The 27,890-nt window shown below is 37.2% G+C and overlaps 1 protein-coding gene across 1 annotated transcript in view; it reads left to right on the top strand.

The window, feature by feature from the left end:
• SUCLA2 (succinate-CoA ligase ADP-forming subunit beta) overlaps nt 1-27,787 on the top strand; it is a 44,689-nt gene extending 16,902 nt beyond the window's left edge. Inside the window, exons 5-11 of the mRNA XM_005908144.3 lie at nt 10,483-10,611; nt 13,250-13,388; nt 20,693-20,854; nt 20,945-21,087; nt 22,561-22,681; nt 23,174-23,262; nt 26,848-27,787. Coding sequence (XP_005908206.2) covers nt 10,483-10,611; nt 13,250-13,388; nt 20,693-20,854; nt 20,945-21,087; nt 22,561-22,681; nt 23,174-23,262; nt 26,848-26,922 — 858 coding nt within the window. The 3' untranslated portion in view covers nt 26,923-27,787. The remainder of the gene's footprint in view (nt 1-10,482; nt 10,612-13,249; nt 13,389-20,692; nt 20,855-20,944; nt 21,088-22,560; nt 22,682-23,173; nt 23,263-26,847) is intronic.
• The last annotated feature ends 103 nt before the right edge of the window (nt 27,788-27,890 follow it).

The raw sequence follows: 27,890 nt of genomic DNA, 5'->3' as shown, positions 1-27,890 counted from the left end.
GTTTGAAATAATGAGTCCTGTTATATTGCACATTCAGAGTAGCTCATTTTTATGGGAATAAATGTAGCAAACTGAATGTGTTTTAAAGATACAGCTATAACACTGTGAATATGTTTTATTAAAGATATGTTAAAGCAATAGAGAAAATGATCAAATTTGAATTCATTTTAAGAACTTGAATTTTCAGAGAACTCAGAGTCTTATTAAGGAAAACTGTTTTTATTTCATTTGTACAAGTAATACATAGTTGTAGTAATTCATGCTGAAAATTCAGTAGTACTAGTTGAACCATTCAGCCAAAGACATTATAATGTAGTTTGATACTATCATGTTAGACCAATGTGGAGTTGGTTGGTGTTACTTTTGGGGGTACAGTGAACTATTTTGGGAATCCCTGTGGACAGTTGCTTATTAAACAACAAAAAATAAGTCAGCCATTTAAATTAAAAAGAAAAGCACATTTTGATTGAATTAAAGTCAAATGCTTCTGAGTTAATTGCTCTTTAAAAATTGATTTGGTTGCTTATCTGTTTCTAGGAGATGAATCATAAACTCTACTGGTCTTCTTCAGTGTGTATCACATAAGGAAGCCTGAGCAGATATGTACCATAGGGTTGATGTGCCCCCCAAAATTGATTTTAAGTTCCTCTTCAGTATTTTGGCACTTTAAAATTTCTTAACATTTGCCTAGTACCCATTGGGTACTTTTGGGCTGAGACAAATCTAATTTAACAAATCATATTTGCTACTTAATTTTTCTAGTAAAACATTGCAGGCTGCTGTAAATGAATGGTACATTTAACTCTGTCAGTTTTTTTTTTTTTTACTTTCTTGGATTAGATATAAAATGTGCTGCAAGAATTCCAAATTTTATTTTCTATACTTTTATTTCTTTAAAAAGAGATATATGAAGTGGCTTCTTTGTCATATAATTTTAAATTCAGTTCCATTTTAGGGCAAAACCTTTCGTAAGACTGACAAGAAAAGAGAAATTTAGGCTAAGAATGTGAAAATAGCATTATTAATTTATTTGAAATTATAATTCTTTGCTAGAACTTACTGTTCTGAAAGTTTATCACTGAAATTTCAGAGTTGAAATGCAGATTATTTGAACTACCAATTCATTCAACAGGCATGACCATATGCAAAACTACAGCCATTGTTTTAACAGATCTCTTTCTTATTTTCCTATGTAAGCTTTCTTCTGAACAGTTGACTACAAATTTGAGGGTTTCTTTCTAGTCAGGGAATTAGTACAAAGAGCAGTTCACTTTCAGTTCAGTTTATAAGCAGTTCAGTTTCTATATTTAATTTCTTCTGTATTTTTTAAGATTTTTCTCTAACTTATAGCCAACTCTTAGAGATCTAATCATTACTTTAGTGAGAATTTAATATTAACTATTTTCCCCCAGTAGCGCTGCATTTTATGTGGCTCTTCACTTCTCTTATTAGTAGATATGAGAAGAAAAGGACTGTAAAACTAAAATAAAATGTTCAAATAAACTCTAAAAGTTTATTTATTCTACCTCTTCTTTTGAATAAAATAATATTAATCTGTAGATTAATTCATCTATATTATACTTCAGTAGGAGGACAGTAGTAGATAGACTCTTAAATCTGAATTTTTTCCTCTCTCTTTAGATCTCTGTAAAAGCTTATAATTATGAATTGCCTTTCTAGGGAGGAAATGAAGAATACCTTTTCATTTGAAGTTTGTAGAGTGTTGAGGTCCTTTAATGGACCGGAACCTGGTGGTCCGAAGTCGACCGAAAAGAAAGTAGAGAGAAAGAGGCTGATATTATTTGGTTTACGCAGAAAGCCAATAAAGCCCCTGGCATGGGGCTTGCTCTGTTTACAGAGGCCTCAGGCGCCCTCTCAGTGGGGTGAATGTGCAGAGCACCTTCTCAAGAGGGTTTTAGAAGCTTGGGCAGGAAAGTGAACTCAGAGAGCCTCTGCGCTCCAAAGAAATAGCCTGAGAGAGAGAGAGAAAGACAGACACGGGGACCAAAGCTCTAATGGAGCAGAGGTGTTTTAATCAACATGGTGTGGGCATATATACTGTAGTTATTCTCAGCAAAGATAAAGATTAAAATTCCAGACTTATAAAACATAGGCGATCCATAATAAAGAGACAGAGAGTTGTAAATAATCACTTTTACCGTATGGTTCCTGTGTATTCCCCCTTTTTTAATTTTTTTATTTGCAATTTTAGTGTGTGATGTGCTCGTTTGACTATACCTTGTACCTGTGGATTATAAGCAATACCTGTAATATGTTTAATAGAAGAAGATTGTAAAAATTGTTTAAAGTGTCCAGAAATACAGGCAGGGCCATTGTCTATTTTTATAGAACTAGGAGTTCCCATTACAGCAAAACAAGCTAATAAGTGAGTTATAACATGTTGTATAGCCTCACCACGAAGAGGTGTGGCCCAAATAAAAGCTTAATACCTTGTGTGATGGGTAGAGGTCTGTTAAGAGACGCCATTTGTTAGATTTCTTTTTTATAACAAAAATAGGAGAGTTCCAAGGAGAACAAGATTCCTCAATATGCTTTAATTCTAGTTGTGTATCTATAAGTTCCTTAGCTGCCTGTAATTTCTCTTTCATGAGGGGCCACTGCTCTGTCCAAATAGGCTTGTCATACTTCCAAGTTATTTTAATAATTATATTGTTTGTTAAATGAGCAGTGGCCCCCAGGAAAAATGTGGAATGTATATCTGAGTTTGCCATATCTTATATCTTTTTATTAAAAGCATATATTTAGCTTTTCCTTAGCAACTATGAAGTGTCATATATTAGCATTTTATAGATTGGTGAATATATTTATTATATTATATATATTTAGTATATATAAATATATTTATATATAATACATTATATAATATATTTATTAATAGTTTAAATCTCTTTAGTTTTTCTGTAAGAAAAACTTTTTGTAAGAGGAAGTTAATGTTCAGTAATTAATGTTTTAAAATCTTATTTTATTTGGAAATGACCTAGTTATTTAATAAACTTTTATTATTTAGTTTAGTACAACTCTAGAAATTTAAGTTATCCCAGTCTTAAGAGATTATTTTTTTGGGCTTCAGAATCACTGCAGATGGTGATTGTAGCCATGAAATTAAAAGACGCTTAGTCCTTGGAAGGAAAGTTATGACCAACCTAGATAGCATGTTCAAAAGCAGAGACATTACTTTGCTAACAAAGGTCTGTCTAGTCAAGGCTATGGTTTTTCCAGTAGTCATGTATGGATGTGAGAGTTGGACTGTGAAGAAAGCTGAGTGCCGAAGAATTGATGCTTTTGAACTGTGGTGTTGGAGAAGACTCTTGAGAGTCCCTTGGACTGCGAGGAGATCCAACCAGTCCATTCTAAAGGAGATCAGCCCTGGGATTTCTTTGGAAGGAATGATGCTAAAGCTGAAACTCCAGTACTTTGGCCACCTCATGCGAAGAGTTGACTCATTGGAAAAGACTCTGACGCTGGGAGGGATTGGGGGCAGGAGGAGAAGGGATCGACAGAGGATGAGATAGCTGGATGGCATCACCGACTGGATGGACGTGAGTTTGAGTGAACTCCAGGAGTTGGTGATGGACTGGGAGGCCTGGCATGCTGCGATTCATGGGGTCACAAAGAGTTGGACACAACTGAGCAACTGAACTAAACTAAAGAGATTATTATAATAATAGATTATAATAATAGATTATTCTATTAAAATATAATTATTTTTAATAGAGTTTATCTAAAAGTTTTCATCTCGTTTATATATTTTTATATATATATATATATAAAGAGTTACCTTTTTGTTGACAAATTTAGTTTACCTTAAACCTAGGCATAATAAAAGTATTATATAATGTTGATGACTTAAGACATGTCTTAATTAGATTAGCAAACAATTATATTTAAATTATATTTATATTTAAACATTATATTTAATATTTTTCAGTTCACGTGAATTTGAATTTAAATAGAGCTCATTAACTTCATATTATCTAAAAACAAAGCTGGTATATCGAGGGCAGCACTGCCGGATGTTGAGGGTTTGAGAGAAAAGATGGAATTTGCCCCAGGTTTTTGTTGAAGGGGACCTGGGGGGTCCTCTGCTTGGAGTTTCCTGGAATAGGTTTTCTTTCAGTGTCAAATTTAGACTTACAATCTTTGGCCCAATGCATTTCTCTATGGCAGTGAGGGCAGATTTTTGGAGGTTTTTATTTTTATATTTTCATATTTTTTTCTTTTTTTTTAAGCTTTCTTAGGGCCGTCCCTTTTTAAATGGTTCTTATTTCCACATGTAAAACATCCTTTATTTCCCTTTCTTAAGGCAGTAGCTATTGTTTCAGCTACCATTTGCATCTTTTGAATTTCTAATCCTAGATTGCGACAAGCCTTCAAATAATCAATAATAGTCCCTGTCTCATGAATTGGAGCTATAGCTTTTTGACATTCCTGATTTGCATTTTCATAAGCAAGTAATTTCTCTAGTTGCCTTTTGGCTGCTTCTTCAATTACAGTATGGGAAATAGCAGTTTGTAATCTAGCTAAAAAATCAGCATACCTTTCATTAAGTCCCTGAACTTTAAATAAGTGATGAAGTAAAGTAGAAAAGTGATGGGGCTTTCCAGCCGTTTTACCCATGTCTTAATACTTACCGGCCTCAATAGGCCCTGGGGTCACTCCGTCCGAATGTGCATACATGTACCAAGTCCCTGTTCTGGGCGCCACTTGTTGAGGTCCTTTAATGGACCGGAACCTGGTGGTCCAGAGTGGACCGATAAGAAAGTAAAGGAGAGAGAAAGAGGCTGATATTCCTTGGTTTACGCAGAAAGCCAGTGAAGTCCCTGGCACCGGCCTTGCTCTGTTCATGGAGGCCTCAGGCACCCTCTTGATGGGGTGAAGGCACAGAGCACCTTCTCGAGTGGGTCTTAGAAGCCCGGGCAGGAAAGTGAACTCAGAGAGCCTCTGTGCTCCAAAGAAATAGCCTGAGAGGGAAAGAGGGAGGGAGAGAGAGAGAGAAAGATAAGGAGAAAGAGAAAGCAAGACACGGGGACCAGAGCTCTGATGGAGCAGAGGGGTTTTAATCAACATGGTGTGGGCATGTATACTGTAGTTATTCTCAGCAAAGATAAAGATTAACATTCCAGACTTACAAGACATAGGCGATCCATAATAGAGAGTTGTAAATAATCACTTTTACCATATGGTTCACAAGAAGGAAGAGGGTACTTATCACCGTATAGAAAAACTAAGGAAAGAAATGCCTGGATTCCTCAGTCCCTGGAAGAGGCTTGCCTCTCCTCTTAATTCCTGAATATTCAGGAATTAATAAGGAACAGAATTCCTGACAGATCCAAAACAGCACACAGGAAGCCTCCTGTTAAATGCTTCCTGACAGTAGAGAAAGTAAAAATTATACTTTTAATTTCAAACATTTCCCTTTACTTGGGCTTGCGTCTGTTTTCTTCTTTAGTTTCAGAAAGCAACAGTGAATTCTTATGTTAAATTGTGTGTGTGTGTGTGTGTTGCAGTGAGTTCTGACACCAGGATACCCAGAGTTGAGCCAGACTTCACAGGTTCAGGGCACATTCCTCTGCATGACTGCCCTCAGTTCAGATATCAGTTGCAAGTTTAGCGTCCCCAGGTCACCCTCACTTCTGACTAACTGGCAACAAATTTAGGGATTCCTAGTATCCCTCAGGTTCATAATTTGCTAGAATGACTCACAGACCTTAGGAAAATACTGTATTTGTTTTTTTGTGTGTGTGTGTGTAATAAAGTTTTATTAAAGTATAAAGGAGATAGAGAAAGCTTCTGACATAGGCATCAGAAGGGGGCAGAAAGAGTACCCCTGTATTTGTGATTACAGTTTTATTATAGCCAAAGGATAAAAGCCAGAACCAGCGAAATGGAGATGCACAGGGCATGGTCTGGGAGAGTCCCACACATAAAGTTTTCATTTGCTTCAGGGTTGTGTCCCCTTCCTTACATACTGATATGTGACAACATGCAGAGTATTGTGCAACCTCAGAAGCTCACTGAACTTGTGGTCTAGAGCTGTCATTTTTTTAAAGTTGTGGTCAGAAACATAGAATATGAAATTTACTGTCTTCAACTGCTTTTATGTGTATCATACCTAAGATCTGGTCCCATCACTTCATGGCAAATAAAGGGGGGAAAATGAAAACAGTGACAGACTTTATTTTCTTGGGCTGCAAAACACTATGGATGGTGACTGCAGCCGTGAAATTAAGACTCTTGCTCCTTGGAAGAAAAGCAATGACAAACCTAGAGAGTGTATTGAAAAGCAGAGACATCACTTTTCCGACAAAGGTCCATATAGTCAAAGCTGTGGTTTTTCCAGTATTCATGTATGGATGTGAGAGTTGGACTATAAAGAAGGCTGAGCGCAGAAGAATTGATGCTTTCGAATTGTGGTGTTGGAGAAGACTCTTTCGAGTCCTTTGCACAGCAAGGAGATCAAACCAGTCAGTCCTGAAGGAAATCAACCCTGGATATTCATTGGAAGGACTGATGCTGAAGCTGAAGCTCCAGTACTTTGGACACCTGATGCAATGAACCGATTTATTGGAAAAGACCTTGATGCTGGATAAGATTGAGGGCATGAGGAGAAGGGGATGACAAGGAATGAGATGGTTGGATGGCATCATCAACTCAGTAGACATGAGCTTGAGCAGCCTCCTGGAGATAGTGAAAACAGGGAAGCCTGGCATGCTACAGTCCATGGGGTCGCAAAGAGTTGGACACAACTTAGCCACTGAACAGTAACAACAATATTGAAATCTAGTCATGTAATATTACATTTAAAAGGTACAAAGATGTACAGGGAAATATAAATCTTCCACCCACCCTTATTCCTCTACCACACAGTTTTTTTTCCTTGAAGACTGATACTTTTTAAAAATCTTTTTTTGCCTAAGTATAATAATTCTCTTTAAAAAAAATAAATAAATAAATACTCCCAGCCTCATCTCTTTGGCTATTGCTGTATTTTGAGGATTTGAAACACTGTATTGTTTTCCAAACAGTACTGAATGTTTTGGTTTGGCCAAAAGGTTCATTCAGTTTTTACCATTAAGACAGCTATAGTAGTGCTTAGTTGTTTTTAATTTCATTTGAAACACTTTTGTTAGATTTGTGTTGTGACAGCTGTCAGATCAGTGAGCTTTAAAAAAAAAAGGACATCACAATTGGTGAATTTTTGTATAGCCATTTTAATATTGAAGATGGAAGAAAAAAGCAGTGTTTTTGGCATATTGTGTTTTATTGTTTCAAGAAAGTAAAAATGCAACTGAAATACCCAAAAAAGACTTGTGCAGTGTATGCATAAGGTGCTGTGACTGAGTGAATTTGTCAGAATTGGTTTGTGAAGTTTTGTGCTGGATATTTTTCATTGGACAATGCTGCTCGGTCGAGTAGACCAGTTGAAGTTGATAGAGATCAATTATGCCTTTTGCTGCTGCTGCTGCTAAGTCGCATCAGTTGTGTCCGACTCTGTGTGACCCCATAGACGGCAGCCCACCAGGCTCCACCGTCCCTGGGATTCTCCAGGCAAGAACACTGGAGTGGGTTGCCATTTCCTTCTCCAATGCAAGAAAGTGAAAAGTGAAAGTGAAGTCGCTCAGTCGTGTCTGACTCTTTGCGACCCCATGGACTGTAGCCCACCAGGCTCCTCCATCCATGGGATTTTCCGGCAAGAGTACTGCAGTGGGGTGCCATTGCCTTCTCCAAAATGTGGCTTTTATTTTTACTTAAAAAACCGGATGAAGATTTTGGCCAACTCAATAATATTATTTCTTTACTTTATATCTTGAAATGAATTTGTTACTGAAACATTTAGATGCTGGGGTAGAAGAGTGAAATTAGTCTTTAGGTTTTTTTTTTTTCTTTCCTGAATTAAGAATCGTATATTCACTGTAGAAGTTATTTTTTTTTTTTCTTCAGAAAATGTTGTTGCTCATCGCCAAATAGTGACACAACAAAGTAAAATAATAGAAGTCTTATTTAATGTTTTACTTCTTATCTTTTTTGTGTGTCTGTGAATAGTGGGAGGGTGCACGTTTAAACACACTTTATGTTAAAAAAAATTTGAGTATAGAATCAAGGGTTTTGTACCTTTTTTTCTCCATATTATACTACTGAATCATTTTCCGTTCCAGAAGCATTAAATAATCTTCAGTAGAATGTTTTTACCGTTTCCTGTTTTTGCATATTAAGATTATTTCCAGTTTTGTGCATAGATTGGCAAATCTGTTAGATAATTTTGCTTCAAGGTTTTTTCCTTAACTGATCTTCAGTTCAGTTCAGTCGCTCAGTCGTGTCCGACTCTTTGCGACCCCATGAATCACAGCACGCCAGGCCTCCCTGTCCATCACCAACTCCCAGAGTCACATGAGTCACTCAGACTCAGTCAGTGATGCCATCCAAGCATTTCATCCTCTGTCGTCCACTTCTCCTCCTGCCCCCAATCCCTCCCAGCATCAGAGTCTTTTCCAATGAGTCAACTCTTCGCATGAGGTGGCCAAAGTACTGGAGTTTCAGCTTTAGCATCATTCCTTCCAAAGAAATCCCAGGGCTGATCTCCTTGAGAATGGACTGGTTGGATCTCCTTGCAGTCCAAGGGACTCTCAAGAGTCTTCTCCAACACCACAGTTCAAAAGCATCAATTCTTCGGCCCTCAGCCTTCTTCACAGTCCAACTCTCACATCCATACATGACCACAGGAAAAACCATAGCCTTGACTTACACGGACCTTTGTTGGCAAAGTAATGTCTCTGCTTTTGAATATGCTATCTAGGTTGGTCATAACTTTCCTTCCAAGGAGTAAGCGTCTTTTAATTTCATGGCTGCAGTCACCATCTGCAGTGATTTTGGAGCCCAAAAAATAAAGTCTGACACTGTTTCCACTGTTTCCCCATCTATTTCCCATGAAGTGATGGGACCGGATGCCATGATCTTAGCTTTCTGAATGTTGAGCTTTAAGCCAACTTTTTCACTCTCCACTTTCACTTTCATCAAGAGGCTTTTTAGTTCCTCTTTAGTTTCTGCCATAAGGGTGGTGTCATATGCATATCTGAGGTTATTGATATTTCTTCTGGCAATCTTGATTCCAGCTTGTGCTTCTTCCAGTCCAGCGTTTCTCATGATGTACTCTGCATATAAATTAAAGAAGCAGGGTGACAATATACAGCCTTGACGTACTCCTTTTCCTGTTTGGAACCAGTCTGTTGTTCCATGTCCAGTTCTAACTGTTGCTTCCTGACCTGCATACAGATTTCTCAAGAGGCAGGTCAGATGGTCTGGTATTCCCATCTCTTTCAGAATTTTCCACAGTTTATTGTGATCCACACAGTCAAAGGCTTTGGCATAGTCAATAAAGCAGAAATAGGTGTTTTTTCTGGAACTCTCTTGCTTTTTCCATGATCCAGCAGATGTTGGCAATTTGATCTCTGGTTCCTCTGCCTTTTCTAAAACCAGCTTGAACATCAGGAAGTTCACAGTTCACGTATTGCTGAAGCCTGGCTTGGAGAATTTTGAGCATTACTTTGCTAGCGTGTGAGATGAGTGCAATTGTGCGGTAGTTTGAGCATTCTTTGGCATTGCTTTTCTTTGGGATTGGAATGAAAACTGACCTTTTCCAGTCCTGTGGCCACTGCTGAGTTTCCCAAATTTGCTGGCATATTGAGTGCAGCACTTTCACGGCATCATCTTTCAGGATTTGAAATAGCTCAGCTGGAATTCCATCACCTCCACTAGCTTTGTTCGTAGTGATGCTTAGGAGACTTAAAAGTTAACTTAATTGATTAGTATTTATGTCTCATTATATTCATGATAATAGCTGGAGCTCTTCTTTGAAGGTAGATAGCTTTCTTCTTCAGAGAAGGCAATGGCAACCCACTTCAGTGTTCTTGCTTGGAGAATCCCAGGGATGGCGGAGCCTGGTGGGCTGCCGTCTATGGGGTTGCACAGAGTCGGACACGACTGAAGTGACTTAGCAGCAGTAGCAGCAGCTTTCTTTTTCACTGACCTCCAGTAGCCTAGAGATTATAAATCTGAACATTTGTTCATTAGATTTTCCGTTTTAAGTACCAGTAAACTGTTTCTATTATTTTTTTAAATGTTCTTTAAACAATACTTTAATGAACCTTCAGTTCTTGTGAGAAATGTAGAGGTTATATTTCACATATACGTGTATATTTATATTGTTTGGTATACATTTTGTGTATATTTTTAATCCTTTTCCCCTCACTGGTAAGACAGTGTCTTCCTCCTCCTTTTCCATTATTTCAGTTGAATGTTTAGAAGAACACTGTAGGAGATGCAAGGACAAATTCTCAAGGGGGTTTAAAAATAGTGGGAAGTGACAGATGTATAAGTTTAATAGTATGCATGAATAGATTTTAAGATTTTATTGATGGGTCCAAAATAAAATCTAGATGTTTTTTCTGTTTCCCTTCCTGCTAGGGTCCTGTATTAATAGGAAGTTCTCACGGTGGTGTCAACATTGAAGATGTTGCTGCTGAGACTCCCGAGGCCATAGTTAAAGAGCCTATCGATATCGTAGAAGGCATCAAAAAGGAACAAGCTGTCCGGGTATGTTGTGTTTTGAAACATTTCTAGCTTTTAATTGGATTATTGCAACACTTAAAGAGAATTAACTTTATGTAAGTGAAGTGCTTGATAAAACTTCTGAAAACATTTTTTTTGAGTGTCAGGTATGTTAAATCTTGTTTGAAATGGAAACTTTTTAGAAGTATGTACAGCATTTTACTTCATATCCTCCATAAATATTTTAATATGTATTTTTAAAAGATAAGGATTCTTTTAAAAGAGCCACTATACATACCATAGCCATACCTAGTAAAATCAGTATCTTCACTTACCCAGTCATTCCCGTTCCCTAGTTGTCTCATGTTTTTTTTTCTTTTAGAATCTGTTTGAGTTGGGATCCACATAAGTTCCTTCATTGCAGTTGGTTAATAGGTCTCATAGGTCTCCTTCTGTTAATAGCTTATAGGTTTCCTTTTCTTCACTTTCTTCATCCATTTTCTTTCATTTGTTGAAGAATCTGGAGTGATACTTTGTTTTTCATACTCTGGATTTTACATCTGCATGGTGGCATTTAATGTGTTCCTGTCCCCCCTTTATTTCCTAAACACTGTATGGAATGGTAGTGACACTGTCTCATATATCCGTATGATAGATCAGTGATTTTATTTTGGGGGTCTTATGGGTGCTTTAAAGATGCTGATTAAAGCTGTGGGCTTTCAGTGTATTCACATGCACAGTACATTTTGCCTGCAATTTCACTAGTTTTCTGTACCATCCTTCTTGTGTGCCTCTGCCTCTCATTACATTCCCCCCTCAAAAAGAGCTCTCCAAGACAAAAACTTAAGTATGAAGTTAATTATGGTGTGTGAGAGTTGCTTGGTAATGTTTGTAATATTGCTATTAAATTGTTTATATATAAAAAATAAGTGACCCATCTTAAAAAGAAGTTTGAGTATTAAAGTTTGAATGAAATTAACATCTCTTATCAGGAAACTGTCAAACGAAGCTAATGGTATTGAAGTACAGTAGAGCAGGAATTTTGACTGATACAGAGACCTCCCTGATAAAGCGTGAAGCAAGTCATTTAGGCAAGTGAGTGGTATAAATGTTTAAAGGGGACAGAGATTTGACTCATTAGATAGTTATATGAGAGTGGTAACTAGAGTCTTGAATTTAGATGAGAGAGAAAACACTTGATTTACAACAATATTTGAAGGAAGAATGTACTAAGTTTGTAGCTTTTTGAGTGATGGATGAACGGAAATACTACTCAGTATAATGCGAGACAAACTGATGTCATACTGGGCTGATCAGAATTCTTTTGCAATTCTCAGATGTTTAAATTTAAAACAGTAGATTGTGACTTCTGAAAAATTTCTAAATGAAATGGTACTTTTAATTCTTCTTATTCTTTTTTCTGAAATGTCTTAACCCCAAATGGCATTTCTCAATTAGATCATCCACTTTATTTAATTGTTTGCATTTGAATTCTTACAGAAATCACATTCACTTTCAAAGAATTTAATATTTTCTATTGTTAAAGTTAAATGTATTGTAGTATTAGATAACAATTGGAAAACAGGAGAAAACTCCTCCAGAGGGTTCCTGAGCAGCTGTGGCAGTTAGGATTAAAAAAAGAGACATGTAACTTCCATACATGTAGCTTCTTCTGTAGGTTCAAAATTGCTTATAAAACTTTAAAAAATTATAGATTTTTGATCACCTATAGAACTTGTGAACCATAGCCTCTGGGTTGAGACCTTGGTGTATGTATTTTTTAAAAAGCTCTTCAGGTATATTTAGCAAGAAATCTTTGCTCAAGACTGTGAACTCTTCTACTAGATTGGAAGCTTGAAAGTGAAAGTCGCTCAGTCATGTCTGACTCTTTGTGACCCCATGGACTATATATAGTCCATGGAATTCTCCAGGCCATAATACTGGAGTGGGTAATCTTTCCCTTCTCCAGGGGATCTTCCCAATTCAGGGATTGAACCCAGGTCTCCCATATTGCAGGTGGATTCTTTACTAGCCGAGGCACCTTAAGGTATCTTTTGAATCTAGCATTTATTAGGTGCTCAGTACTCTTGCCTGGAAAATCCCATGGACGGGGGGGCCTGGTGGGCTGCCGTCTGTGGGGACACACAGAGTCGGACATGACTGACGCAACTTAGCAGCAGCAGCAGTAGATTTTTGAATGAATAGGATGATACTCATTTTACTAGTCATTTTACTGAATGTAGACACTCTTCATAAATTACCTAAAAGGTAAAATAGGGTTAGTATTTTGGCCATTGTTTTTAGACCAGTGGGATTAGTAGTCTACCTTTTCTATGTAGTTTTAATAAAATATTAGCCTCTTTTTTTTCAGTTTAGGTTGGCTATAAGACTCAGTGGCAGTATGGAGGGTATGGGATAAACATGAGAACAGAAATTGAGGTGAATGGCAAGTCATTTGACCTCTCAGAATCTCTTTCTTTGTAAAATGGGCATATTACCTGCTTTGTGAGGATTTTGCATAGTTTTGTTTAACCATTTATTGATAATAATGATTAATATTTGATCATAAATGATTCATGCTTATTATTTAAATGATAAACTACAAGGTTATTTATTTGCAACAATTTAATGTTGATTGGATGTTATGCAGCATTCTTGTAACAAAGAGACATATTGCTTTCAGCTTGCACAGAAGATGGGATTTCCAGCCAGTATTGTGGATTCTGCAGCAGAAAACATGATCAAGCTTTATGACCTTTTTCTGAAATACGATGCAACCATGGTAGAAATAAATCCAATGGTAGAGGATTCAGATGGAGCTGGTAAAGTATCTTCTTTCATCAGACATTGATTATCTGTTTAGCCCCTATCATATGCTTCACTGAGGAATTGAACTCATAAGGAAGTGAACTCATTGCTATGTAGAAACTTGTTTTATAATGAAAAGAGTGAATGTGAACGTTTGAAAAGAGTGAATGTGAACAAAGAGACACATTAAACGAACACTTTATATATTTACACACAGAGGGATTAAAGCTGTACTGTATGGCAGCTAACAATCACATGTGGCAGTTAAAATGAATTGAAATGGTATAAGATTAAACTATTTCTCAGTTGCACTAGTTACATTTCAGGTGCTCTGTAGCCCCATGTGGTTAGTGCATTAGCACACACACAGAACAATTTCATTCTTGCAAAAAGTTCTGCTGGGGAGTGTTTTGTTAGAGTATTTAGCACGGTAGTGGATAGTTATAGTTTGGGAAAATTAGCCATTTTAATCTCCCCAGGTTTCAGACTTTAGAGACATGATTGTTTTTGTACAAAGAGTATATTTTGATACTGCTGCTGCTGCTGCTAAGTCACTTCAGTCGTGTCCGACTCTGTGCGACCCCGTAGACGGAAGCCCACCAGGCTCCCCTGTCCCTGGGATTCTCCAGGCAGGAACACTGGAGTGGGTTGCCATTTCCTTCTCCAATGCATGAAAGTGAAAAGTGAAAGTGAAGTCGCTCAGTCATGTCCGACTCTTAGCGACCCCATGGACTGAAGCCTACCAGGCTCCGCCGTCCATTTTGATACTGGAATCCTTTTAATATTAGGGAAAAAAGATTAGCTTATCACTTTGACAGCTTTCCTTTTATATGTGTTTAAAAGGTAAGTCAGATTTTGAATTATCATCCCTTCCCTGTATAGATATTCTAAAAATATAAGCTGCTTTATTGTAGCCTAAGTTTTTCTTGGTATTTCACATTAATTGCTTCTTTTGCTGTGATTTGTTAGATTTTGTTTCACATTTCTTTGGGCATTTCTAATCTCCTTAAGCATTTGTAGAACTCTTTCACTTTTGTACTTCTAATGAGTTGTTATTGTAGAAATCAATTTTTAGGTGGTCATTTATAAGGTAGTGTAAAGACAAAGGAGTAAATTCTCTTGTGATTATAGAGGTAGTTTATAAAACTAAAATTAATTAAATTTTTTAAAGAGTGAGGGCTGAAACACATTCTAAAAGTGAAATTTTAATAATTTGTGTAGGAGAATTAATCTGTATAAAACTTTGTTTTTTCCTTTTTTTTTTTTTTTTTTTAAGGGAGGCAGTTCTTAACCTATTTATTCTTTTAGATTGACATTACTTAACCTGTTGTGGGTCAAGGACAAATTTTAAGAAATGCAGTGAAAATGGTATGAAAGCAAGTAACACTCACCAAGGAATCACCAGTGTTGCCACGGGTGCGTGTGCACATGCACTGTGGAAGTCTAAAGTTGGATGTGGTTTAGAAATCCTCAGCTTCCTTAAAGCCTTTAGTCCTGCGTTTGGTACTTGGATGTCACATTACTAATTCCTATTGCTAGGCAACCTTTAGAATCTTTTTTTCATGTTTCAAAACCAGTCATGCTGGAATTTTATTGGAATTGTATCATCCCTATAAATTGTTGGGGGAAAATTGACATATTTCTAGAAGTCAGGTTTTCCAACTAGAAATACAGTTTTTTTCCATTTATATTTTTTAAAATAAGGCATCTTTTGGAAGATATTTCTTTTTAGATATATTTGTAGAAATATATTTTTTGTTGCTATTTTGAATAGGATTTTTTCTGCCATTGTATTTTCTTACTGTTTATTGCCGCTGTACAGAGACTTTTGATTTTGTTCTTTATTTGTTGATTTTAATTCTGTCATTATATTTGTTTTCCTTAGTCTGAAAAGTATCTCTACTATGTTTCAGCTTGTCTCCCTCCCATGTTTGGGTTTGTTTTCAGTTTCTTCTTTCATAGTACATAGTTTTGAATTTTGACTGTACAAAAGAGACATTTTATGTATACTTTGGTTTCCTACAGTAAAGTTTTTTCTTTTTTTAAAATATTTCCCTCTATAAACAAAAACATAGCAAATACTTTGTGCCAGGCACTGTTGTAAGAGCTTTTCAAATATAAACCCTGTAGTTCATTAGATATTTATAACAGTTCTGTGAGGGTAGGTCCTATTACTATCCTTACTTTATAGGGTAGGAAACTGAGTTATCAAGAGGTTTAAGTGACTTAGCCAGGGACACATGGCTAATGGTAGAGCTGGACTGTGAGTCCAGGTAGTCCACTGCAGAACTTGTACTCTTAGATATGACACAGTTGTATGACGGGGGTATTTTGGGTAGAGATGAGTCTATCAGCAGTATTGGAGAAGTAAGGGATTAGCTGTTAGGGTAATCTTTTAGTCTGGGACTTCCCTGGTGGCTCAGTGGTAAAGAATCTGCCTACCAATGTGGGAGGATGTGTGTGCTGTGTGCTCAGTCCAATTCTTTGTGACCCCATGGACTGTGTAGCCCCCCATCAGGCTCTCCTGTCCATGGGATTTCCCAGGCAAGAATACTGGAGTGGGTTGCCATTTCCTTCTCCAGGGGATCTTCTTGACCAAGGGATTGAACCCGCATCTCCTGAGTCTTCTGCATTGGCAGGCAGATTTTTTACCATTGAGCCAGGAGGCCAGGTTCAATTCCTGGGTCAGAAAGATCCCCTGAAGAAGGAAATGGCAATACACTCCAGTATTCTTGCCTGGGAAATTACATGGACAGAGGAGCCTGACAGGCTAAAATCCATGGGGTTGCATGACCTCTCAACTAAACAGCAACAGCAGTCTTTTAGGCTAAGAAGCTTAGTAGTAGTCCAAACAGAAGGCAACAGAGGCAGTGGGAATGGAGAGGAGAAGGGTTTATTTTACAGATGAGTTCAAGCTCAGGCTCTGTCAACGCATCTACATTTCTCATAGTACCTTCTTTTATGTATTTTGAATGGAGGCTTCAGATCAGTGTACTCTGGGTAGTTCTAAACATCTACAAATTGATATGTTTTATTTATGAGGTACATATTGAGTTTTGAAAGTAATATTTAAAAAATAGGAAATATTATCTCCTTTTGTACTAAGTTACCATATGACAAGATAGTATATACATTTGGGGAAATTATCATCGTATTCCTTAAAATAGTAGTTAAGGACATTTTGAATGACTAAATTTGGAATTATTTCCTTTGTGCACAGTTCTTTTGGAACATATCTGCTGCACAGAATTGAAGTATACCTGTTAATTTTTACTGGTTTAATTGTTTGAATAATTTTAAGAGGCAAGCTTGTAGACCGTAGACTTACTTTCCTAGTAATGCTCTGAAAACATAGGGTAATATTAAAATATACATATGTATTTGAATAGAATTGCTTAAATAGCTTGTCATACCATTGTTGGGGTTTCTGAGAGATCTTCCAGTGACTACCCGTCTTCCCTGCCTGAGTTCTAATTAAAATGGATCTGACAGCTAAATTACAATTAGACAGACTTAATAAATCTATTCACATATGAGGCTTTAACAGGGCAGTCGTTTCAGGGATAGGCTATGCCTTGGGAATAGCAGTTGGACATGCTTGTTCCCTGTGGGAAGCTTACTCCCAAAAGGAAGAAAGTTTGAGCTAAATTATGCATGTCTGGTTTTACAATGTCTAGATTAACTAGATAGTTAATTTACTTCCCTTCCTCTGGGAAGAAGTAAGTAAAGAGACAGTGAGGACACAGATGTTACACTAAGTGAGCCCTTTGGATGTGAAAGGAAACATCCAGAGTTGGGGATTTGCTCAGCTGCTCCCAAACATTCCACAGTATTTTCTTTACCCACTGAGCTCAGCCATCAAGCCTGTGATCTATCAGGGTGGATGTGGAAGTTTTGAGGGACAGAGATTAGCTATCTGTTTGCATAGTCTTGTTCTGCTTTTGAGGCTGTCATTCTAGTCCCAGCCGTTGTTCCTTTGAATGTTATGGGCACACCGATAGGTAGTTTGAATTTTTACCTCCGGAAATTTCCAAAATGGGTCAGAACAGTATACCAGTGTCAGCCTTTTAAGAAGGTGTTAGGCTTAATTCTGGAAATTTACTCTTTTCTGTTTCTGACTCCAGATTATGTCCAGTCATCTATTGGAGTATCAGAAGTTCATGGGTGAGATTAGATTATATAGCATTAAAATTCTCTGAAATACTTTAATAGTAAACTGCATAAAGACACACCTGAGACATAAAGACACAAATGTGATAAAGTCCAAAGGACCTAGAGAACTGAAGTCCCAAGTCAGATTCTTTTATCTGAGTTAGAAATTCAAAGAAATTAATGTTCTTAGTAATTTCTTAACTATTTTCATTGAACAAGAGGTTGTGAATTCTAGATACAGTTTAAATTCTTTCAGCCAGGGCAGTTTGGATTTTTTTTTTTCGTAGGAATATTCTCTGTAGTCTCAGAAGTTGCATTATTTGAATTTCAGATCTCTTATGGGCCTCAATTCTAATGGTGTACAAAAGGTTAATAATACATATAAGTTTATCACAGCTTTGACCCTCTGTTACCAAATTTGGAAAAAAAAAAACACCACCACCAAACCCAGGCCATTCCCACTGCCAGGAACAGTGATCTCAGGCACAGTTATTTCTCAGAACCATGTACTTCATTTTATGAAGGGTCATGGCAGAAACTCAGGCTTCCTTGGTGGCTCAGACAATAAAGAATCTGCCTGTAATGTGGAGAGACCTGGGTTCAGTCCCTGGGTTGGGAAGATTCCCTGAAGGAGGGCATGGCAACCCACTCTGGTATTCATGCCTGGAAAATCCACATGGACAAAGGAACCCAGTGGGCTACAGTCCATGGGGTTGCAGAGTGGACATGACTAAGTGACTAAGCACAGCACAGCACGTGGCAGAAACTCAGTGAAAGCTGAATAAAGGAGAGTGGATTGATTTTAGTCTCACCAGGACGCCGGTGATTATTTTACTTGTGGACTTCAAATCAGTTGAGAGAAATCTCTGAGCAGCAAATTAATTTTGGCCTAGTAACGGCACCCCACTCCAGCACTCTTGCCTGGAAAGTCCCATGGACGGAGGAGCCTGGTGGGCTGAAGTCCGTGGGGTCGCTAGAGTCGGACACGACTGAGTGACTTCACTTTGACTTTTCACTTTCATGCATTGGAGAAGGAAATGGCAACCCACTCCAGTGTTCTTGCCTGGAGAATCCCGGGGACGGGGGAGCCTGGTGGGCTGCCGTCTATGGGGTTGCACAGAGTTGGACATGACTCAAGTGACTTAGCAGTCATTTTGGCAATTAATTTGGCACTTGTGATTTATAGGGGTGAAAAACCAAATATGTACATCTCTTAAAAGCTTTCCCTCTTTTGAACACTATGAATTGAGTGTGGGCTCTGTTTACTGGTATTACACACACCCTTGCTTAGTTAGCAGAGTTGTCAGTGGCTGGTTCTGCTGACTGTTACAGAGCTCAGGCCTAGGAAATGTGCTTCCTAGGTATTTCACCCCAGGTTGTTTTTATTGGAGAATCACCCTCAACTGAGTGAACCTGTCTTGATCTTGAGTCTGTATGCCTCGGAAGCCTACTAAGGATTGGTTCCTTAGTAATGTAATCCATGTAATCCTCATTTTTAAAAAATAGATACACAGTTGATCATTGAAAAACTTGTATTTGAATTGTGAGGGTCCACTTATATGCAGATTTCTTTTTTTCCAGTAACTGTACATCAGTATTACACAGTCTGTAGTTGGTTGAATCTGTGGATGCAAAGCTACAGATATGGAGGGCTGACTATATAAAGTTTTATGCAGATTTTTGGGGGGATGTATCTTGAGCACTTTTTGTGTTTACTGAAATATTCTTCTAAAACATTTACTTTAATGTTTATAATCCTGTCATATATAGATATGCCACAATTTATAAATTTGTAAGTGATTATGAAAATACAAGGGATCTGAAGCATTACAGTCTAAGAAACATATATATTATCATTCACCAGTGATTTCATATACTGTACTTTTCAGTTTAGATTTTCAATATGTTTCATTTCATAGTTTTATTATCTGCTGATATTTCTTACCTAGTGCTTTATTACGAACATATTTTCCTTTAAGTCGTTTTAAACATGTTTAAAAAAGCTGTTTCACAGTTCTCTGATAATTTAAAATTTTAGTCATCTTGGGTTTTGTTTCTTTTGACTGCTTTTCCTTTTTACCATTTGTTACATTTTCCTGTTTCTTAAGAGATCTAGGAATTTTTATATGGACATTTTGGGAGGCTGAATTCTGTCTTCCTCTGAAAGAATGGTTGGCTTTTGTTGTTGTTAGTTAACTTGGCTGACTCCAAACTTTGTCTCTTGTTTTGGGCAGCAGCTGAAACTGCTTGGTTCTTTTCACCTCTGTCTGTTTAGGAGTAAGGAGAATGTTGTAGTTAGATTGGAGCAAGGAAGGGATAAAACACTGAAAGATGAAGTCAGAGAATTAGCCTTCGTAAGGACCGTTTTGGTAGAGTGCTGCAGGTAAAAGCCTGATGAGAGTGAATTTAAAAGAGAATGGCAGGAGGAAAACTTGGTACAGTGAGTTAAGCGCAGGTATTGGCAGATAATAAGTATTTCAGGCTTTGTGGGCCATGTATAGTCTCAGTTGCTGCTGTTTTTCTCCTTCATTTACCCTTTCTTTTTTCTTCTTGATAACTATTTATTCATAAAAATGTAAAACCCTTTGTTAGCCCACGGGCCATAGTTTGCTGACCCCAGGTTTAAACAGATAACTTTTTCTGTGAATGGTGCTGTATAGGAAGAGGAGAGTAAGCGAGGAGGTAGCGGGTAAAAGAGTTTCTTCTTTCTTTTTATTAGGTGGGGGAAAGGATAGCTTTTTTTGCAAGCCAGTTTAATTTAGCCCATGGAAAAATGGAGTGGAATTTATGGTGCTGGAAAAGCAGAATTGCTGTGACAGTGCCCTTGAGTTGGGACCCAGAACCCAAGCAATGGAATTAGCTAAGAGCATGGACTGTTTTTTCTTGGTAATTAAAAAGAACATTAAATGCGCTTCTGAGGTTTTTCTTTCTTCTTTATCTGTTGCTTAGGACAGATGTAGAAGCAGTAACTTTAATGGGACAGTTTTAAATTCTCACATATTCTTATTCAGGAGATAGTTTGAATCAGTTGTGAACATGAGTTGAAATACTTTCAGTAAGTAACCAAATGTGTTTTTCCCCTAAAGTAAAAAAACATTTGATTATTGTATAGTTTTTTTTTTGGTCTATCTTGAAATTAAAATCGCTTTCTTTTTTTCCTTTAAAGTGCTGTGTATGGATGCAAAGATCAATTTTGATTCTAATTCAGCTTATCGTCAGAAGAAAATCTTTGACCTGCAGGACTGGACCCAGGAAGATGAAAGGGACAAAGATGCAGCTAAGGCAGATCTCAACTACATTGGCCTTGACGGAAATATCGGCTGTCTAGGTACCACGTGTTCTTGTGTTAGAGTTGGATTGGTTAATCTTATTTTCTTTATGTTTGTCGCTTACACAAATCATTTTCCTCTCTTGATAGTGAATGGTGCTGGTTTGGCTATGGCTACAATGGATATAATAAAACTCCATGGAGGGACTCCAGCCAACTTTCTTGATGTTGGTGGTGGTGCCACAGTCCATCAAGTAACAGAAGCGTTTAAACTTATCACTTCAGATAAAAAGGTAAGGGCAGAACCTATGTTTTAGATTTGAATGGTAAGAAGTAACTTGATTAATTAGTAGAGTACATAGTTTTACTTGTTGAGCATACATAGGTCATTAATAAATATTTGTTATTGATGGTGCTCTGTATTTTTTCTTGGTGTTAGATTCTAGAATTGTTTAATACAATTTTTTATTTTATTGCTCTTTCCCTTTGAGTCTGTGGACTTATTTTCCATATTTAACTTTATAAAAAGCATTAAACTAAAATGAGATACAAAATATGCTTTGTTTCTTTTGTTTTATAATTATTCTTTTTAAAATAAATTTTATTGGAACTATATTCCTATAGTTTCCTTTGGCAAAAACTCTAAAAGCAGAGCATTATTTAATTACCTAACTGTTGACTACTTGTCTGAGCCACCAGGGATTCCCAATAATATGAACTAGAGTTCATATTCTATTTCTAAGCATGGCTTTTTAGGCCTGTGTGCAAGAATGGAGAAAAGCATGTGAAAAGTTCCTGTGCTGGGGCGTTGGAGTTAGAAGCAGGCCAGGAGCCGGGGGGTGACAATGTGGATAGCATTGAAGTAGCTGTATACATATGTCCCTTTGTATTGGACACTGGGCTTGGATTTTGGAACACATGGTTTTTTCCTTCAAGGCCTTTTATAGTGTGTTGAGGCTAATGAATGTAGTGCTATAGAAGAACAGAAGACAGGGCTGATAAATTGGGAGAATCAGCATGGCCTGACTGTGATGAAGAGAGAATGCTGACCCAAATAAGCCCTGAGGTTTGGATGTGGCATGTATTCAGGAGTGGTCACACTTGTTGAGTGCTTTGGGGGACCTTGTGTTTGTGGAAAGTGGTAGAGTTGATGGGGAAGAATGAAGAAACGATAGTAAGGACTAAGCTGGAGATCTTGCATATAACGTTGTCTTACCACATGGCCTGGGGTAATGGCTCTGCTTAATAGGAAGCAAGTAAACAGAATCGGGAGGGAGGTCTTGTTAATATGGAACAGGAGAGAAAAAACTATGAACTAGGTGTTGAAATTACCCAACGAGGGGAAGGAAATTTTGGTGGGTGGTGGACTGCCAGACTTCAGTGGTGAGAGCTGCATGCAGAGTATGGCTGTTTGGTCTGAAAATGTTTCTGTGGGGTTAACTTCTATAAGGCACAGGTAGGGCTTCCCCAGTGGCTCAGTGGTAGAGAATCTGCCTGTGATGCAGAAGACACAGGAGACGCAGGTTCAGTCTCTGGGTGGAGAAGATGCCCTGGAGGAGGGCACGGCTGCCCACTCCGGTATTCCTGTTAGGAGAATCCCACGGACGGAGGATCTGGTGGGCTGTCGTCCTAGGGTTGCAGAGAGTCAGACACCAGTGAAGTGACTGAGCACACACACAAGGCCCAGATACGAGTGCGCTCCTGAGAAGGAAGGAAAAAGAGTCATTCCTTTAAAATTTTAATCTCCCAAAACATTTTATTGACAGGTACTATCTATTTTGGTCAACATTTTTGGAGGAATCATGCGGTGTGACGTTATTGCACAGGGTATAGTCATGGCAGTAAAGGATTTGGAAATTAAAATACCTATTGTGGTACGGTTACAAGGTGAGTGTAAAAGGTATCTTGTAATTGTTTGACTAACTCTAAAAGTTAAAAGTTCATAATTAAACTTTTATTTAAACTTTTAAAAGATCATTATTAAAAGTTCATAATCCCAAGGGGTTTATTTAGATTTAGTTTTAAATAGCTATATTTTTAAAATGAGAGTGTATAATAGAGAATTTTTTAAATGTGAGTTAAAAAAAATCTTAACATTGGGACAAAATTGTTGATAGTTTTGTTTGGTATAAGTTGATACATTATTTGGTATGTTTTGTCTTGAATTCTGACTTGTCTGAATTACCATTAATGTGATAAGGCAAAGTATTTTACAAGATGGCTCCAGGTTTTTACAATATTTTCTTTGGTTTAGAAGCATTTGTATTAAATGACAGAAGTTGGTTGAAATTTTATATTTGTGGTATATTGTGACAAACATTTTAAATGATTTTGTGTATGTATTTAAAGCACCTTTATATTTGCATAAATCATTTCCAGGTACACGAGTTGATGATGCTAAGGCACTGATAGCGGACAGTGGACTTAAAATCCTTGCTTGTGATGACTTGGATGAAGCTGCTAAAATGGTAAACGGGTTATGTTGATCGAAGGAAAAATTTGCAGTGTCTGAAAGTTTATAGGCACTTAGATTCTAAAGTGAACAGCTAATACTGCTAATAATTAGTGTTTCACTTAAATACTAGGAGTATTGAATCCCATATACTATCATATCCCATATCCCAACATCCTAAACAGTTACCAACTCATGCCCAACCTTGTCTCATCTAATTTTTACCTACTTCCTTCCATTGCCCATGATTATTTGGAAGCAAATCCCAGACACTATATCATTTCATACATACCATCATGTACCTATAAAAGATAAAAGTATTGATGATATAAAGGAATTATTGTTATTTCAGATGGGATAGTGGTATTATGTTTATATTTTATGAAAAAAAATCGAGTCAGTGTTGAAACATCTCTGATTTTCTTAAATATATTTTGCCTATAATCTTTGTTAGATTTAGGATCAAAATAAATCTATGCTTGCAATTGGTTAATATATCACTAAATTTCTCCTTATAGATTCCCCCTTGCCCATCCCCCACCCCACTTTTTAAGTTCATTTGTTGAAAACAAAACAGGCTGATGGGCTAGTAGTGTCTCCTGTAGTCTGGATTTTAATGATTTTATAGATAATGATTTTATCTATGGGGTGTCATTTAACAATTTATTGACCAGAGGTGTGTTAATACATTGTTACCTGAGCACTATTCTGGAATGTTTCACTATTATAATGTTTCACTATACTGGAATGTTTCAGTATTAACTTACATAACATATTGCTGGTCACAGGCGTTAGTTTCTGCAAAAAATCCCCTGGTCAGTAATGCGTTAACATGTTCCTTTGCTCCTATACTTCCTGTAAACTGGTAATTCAATCTATAGACTTGAGGGATAGTAGGAGTCTGGCTAGTTCAGTAATTAGATGTGACGTGAGGTGAAGGGAATGAATAGGTTAGAACTTTTCTCTGAAAATATGCTTGTTTGCAGTGAGAGCCTGAATTAGGAAAAGCTTTTTGGACATAGAGAGAAAGGATAAGAGTCAGTAGGTGCTTGATCAAATAGACCGTGAAAGATAAAAGTGAACAGTTGATTTAAGTTGTATCTGTAGTGTTTTTCTAGTGAATAAGAGGTTATGGAAGTCGTGACAGTATTAATAATATGGTGATAATATTAGCAATTGCTACCATTTATAATTTATTATGCATGCAATGCTAAGCCTTTTTTTCCCCTTCCACTATTACCTGACTTAATATAAGTTTGGTGATATAATATCCACTTTTATAGATGAAGAAACAAAAGCTCGATACATTAATCTTATTCAGGATCACATGTTGTAAACATCAGAGTGGGACCTGAACTCAAGGTGTCTAACTTTAAAACTTTCTCTTAACTATTCTGCTGGAGAGGAGAGAAGCTAAATTTGTTGTTTGGTTTTAGATATGTTTAATTTGTATATTTTATATGGTACCAGCTGAATATTCTCAGATAGATTTATAGAGAGAACATTGGAATTCAGGTTGATAATTGTTAACTTACTGACAGAAAGTAAAATAGTAACTTCTAGATTCAAGCCCCTATCCCAACATTCTAGGATTATATACATATTTTTAAAATCAGCTCTTATTTATTTATTTATGGCCATGCTATGTGGCTTGCAAGATCTTAGTTCTCTGACCAGGGATTGAACTTGGGCCCTGGCAGTGAAAACTATAAGTCCTAACCACTGGACCACCAGGGAATTCCCCAAACTTTTATTTAGATGTGCTTTGCGTTGTGTAGTATCCAGCCAAGACAGTCACTATTTCTGTCGTCAAAGATAGTTAAGGGCTGCTGTTGCTGCTAAGTCACTTCAGTCGTTTCCAACTCTGTGCGACCCCAGAGATGGCAGCCACCAGGTTCCCCCGTCCCTGGGATTCTCCAGGCAAGAACACTGGAGTGGGTTGCCATTTCCTTCTCCAATGCATGAAAGTGAAAAGTGAAAGTGAAGTCGCTCAGTCGTGTCTGACTCTTCGTGACCCCATGGGCTGCAGCCCACCAGGCTCCTCTGCCCATGGGGTTTTCCAGGCAAGAGTACTGGAGTGGGGTGCCATCGCCTTCTCTGATAGTTAAGGGCAGCAGATGTAAATAGACATTTCTCCAAAGAAAACATACAGATTGATGGCTACCATGCACATGAAAAAATGCTCAACATCGCTAATTATTAGAGAAATGCAAAACTACAATGAGGTATTACCTCACACCAGTCAGAATGGCCATCACTAAAATGTCTATAAATAACAAATGATGAAGAAGGTGTGGAGAGAAGGGAAATGTACTACAGTTTTTTGGTGGGAATGTAAATTGGTGAAATCACTATGGAAAACAGTATGGAGGTTCCTCAAAAAACTAAAAATAGAACTACCATATGATTCAGCAGTCCTACTCTTGGATATATCTGCAGAAAACTGTAATTGGAAAAGATAAATGCACCTCTGTATTCATAGAGCAAATTTACAATAGCCAAGACATGGAAGCAACCTAAATGTCCATCAACACACAAATGGATAAAGACGATGCATATATATATGTATATATGTATACACACACACACACATTCAATTGAATACTACTCAGCCATAAAAAAGAATGAAATAATGCCATTTGCAGCAACATGGATGGACCTAGAGGTCATCATACTAAGTGAAGTAAGTCAGAGAAAGACAAATACCATATGATACCACTTACATGTGGAGTTTAAAATATGTCACGAATGAACTTACTTACAAAAGAGAAACTGACACAGACATAGGAAACAAGCGTAGGGTTACCGAAGGTGAAAGGGAGGGGGAGGGGAATAAATTAAGAGTTTGGGATTAACATATATCCACTATTATATATAAAATAGATAATCAGCAAGGACCTACTGTATAGCACAGGGAACTATAGTCAATATCTATAAGGGAAAAGAATCTATATATGAATAACTGAATCACTTTGCTGTGTACCTGAAACTAACACAACATTGTAAATCAACTAAAATTCAATTTTAAAAGAGGAAAAAAATAAAGATAGATATAAATAGGGCAATGAAAAAGAGGTATATACATATATCAGACATGTATCCATTTAATACCTTCTGATTTTATATATGTGAATAAAATGTAGTGTGGGTTATAATATGCAGGTTATGAAGTATTAGATTTGACTGTCCTTCTAGGAGTGGCAAGGGCTTCCCATGTGGCACTAGTGGTAAAGAACCCTCCTGTCAGCGCAGGAGAGGTAAGAGATGTGGGATCGATCCCTGGGTTGGGAAGATCCCCTGGAGGAGGGCACAGCAACCCACTCCAGTATTCTTGCTTGGAGAATCCCACAGATAGGGGAGCCTGGCAGGCTGCAGTCCATAGGGTCGCAAACCATTGGACACGACTGAAACAACCTAGCATGAATGCATGCCAGAGTGGCAAATGCTTCTGAGACTGTGAAGTGGTTTATACCAATGTCAGAATAGCCCAGATGTTTTAAATGAAAAGGATTGAAGATGCAGTTAATTTCGCATTGACCAATTGTTCTGATTCTATGTTTTGGTGAAAATAGAGACAAAGATTGTTTTCTTTTCCTTTCAGGTTGTAAAGCTCTCTGAGATAGTGACCTTAGCCAAGCAAGCCCAGGTGGATGTGAAATTTCAGTTGCCAATCTGATCTGAGAATCCAGTGGTCAACTGAGGATGTTAAATGTGTTATAATTGTTAAAAATACTGTGTTCTGTATTACTATTGTTCCTTTTCTCTTCAGCGTGTGAAGCTTTGTAATTACCACCTGGGCATAAAAACTAAAAGCGTTTGGTCCGCGTTTATTTCTATTCAAAAGGGGCTGTTTGTATAAAGAATGTGTAAGGCAGTTATCTAGTTTGTTCTGTTGCAGCTTTCTTTTTCACTTTTACAGAATATGCCAGTTTATTATTGCAGTATGCCAGTTTATTATTGTTGGGTACAGCATTCTTCATTGATAAAGAGTCTTATGAATAAAATAAATATGAAGATAAAACTTTATTCTTTAGTGTTAGAAATGTATTATATCTAATAAACTAGTTTCATCAGTAGAACAATGTATTAAAACAATGTTTTATATAAGAAGGGTTTATCTTCAGCACCAAATACTTAACTAAGTATATCAGTCGCTATTTATAAGCAGATCTTTCAAACACTCCCCAGAATATTCTTTTACGTATTTCAGTGAAGTAACTTATGAATTATTTGAACATTGTTTTAATCATTACAAAACTCTTGATAACTGCTAGTCCTCATGATGATCCTGTGTTATTGAGAACCTGGAAGTCTGTATCAAGTAAAGGTATATTTACTAAGGACTTGGCAGACAAAATTAACAATGTCAATTTAAATTAATAAAGATCTCCCAATGTGATTTGGATTAATTTTTTTTTCCTTTTTAAGTAAACACAGTAAAAAGTGATATGTTTATCATTGCACTAAATACCTCTGAGGAACTGACTTGTAGATTGTGTACTAGGAATGATACTTGCATATAATAAAGCAGTCTAAAGATACTTCACTTGAATTCCACTGTTTATGTGTGTGCCATCTGGTGCTCTTCTCCAGAAAAGCCTACGCTGTCCTTGGTGTCCCAGTTCATACGTGTGTGTGTGTGTG

Source organism: Bos mutus, chromosome 12 (genome assembly GCF_027580195.1).
Source record: "Bos mutus isolate GX-2022 chromosome 12, NWIPB_WYAK_1.1, whole genome shotgun sequence".
Classification (NCBI taxonomy): domain Eukaryota; kingdom Metazoa; phylum Chordata; class Mammalia; order Artiodactyla; family Bovidae; genus Bos; species Bos mutus.
This window is presented reverse-complemented; position numbering and strand designations above follow the sequence as displayed.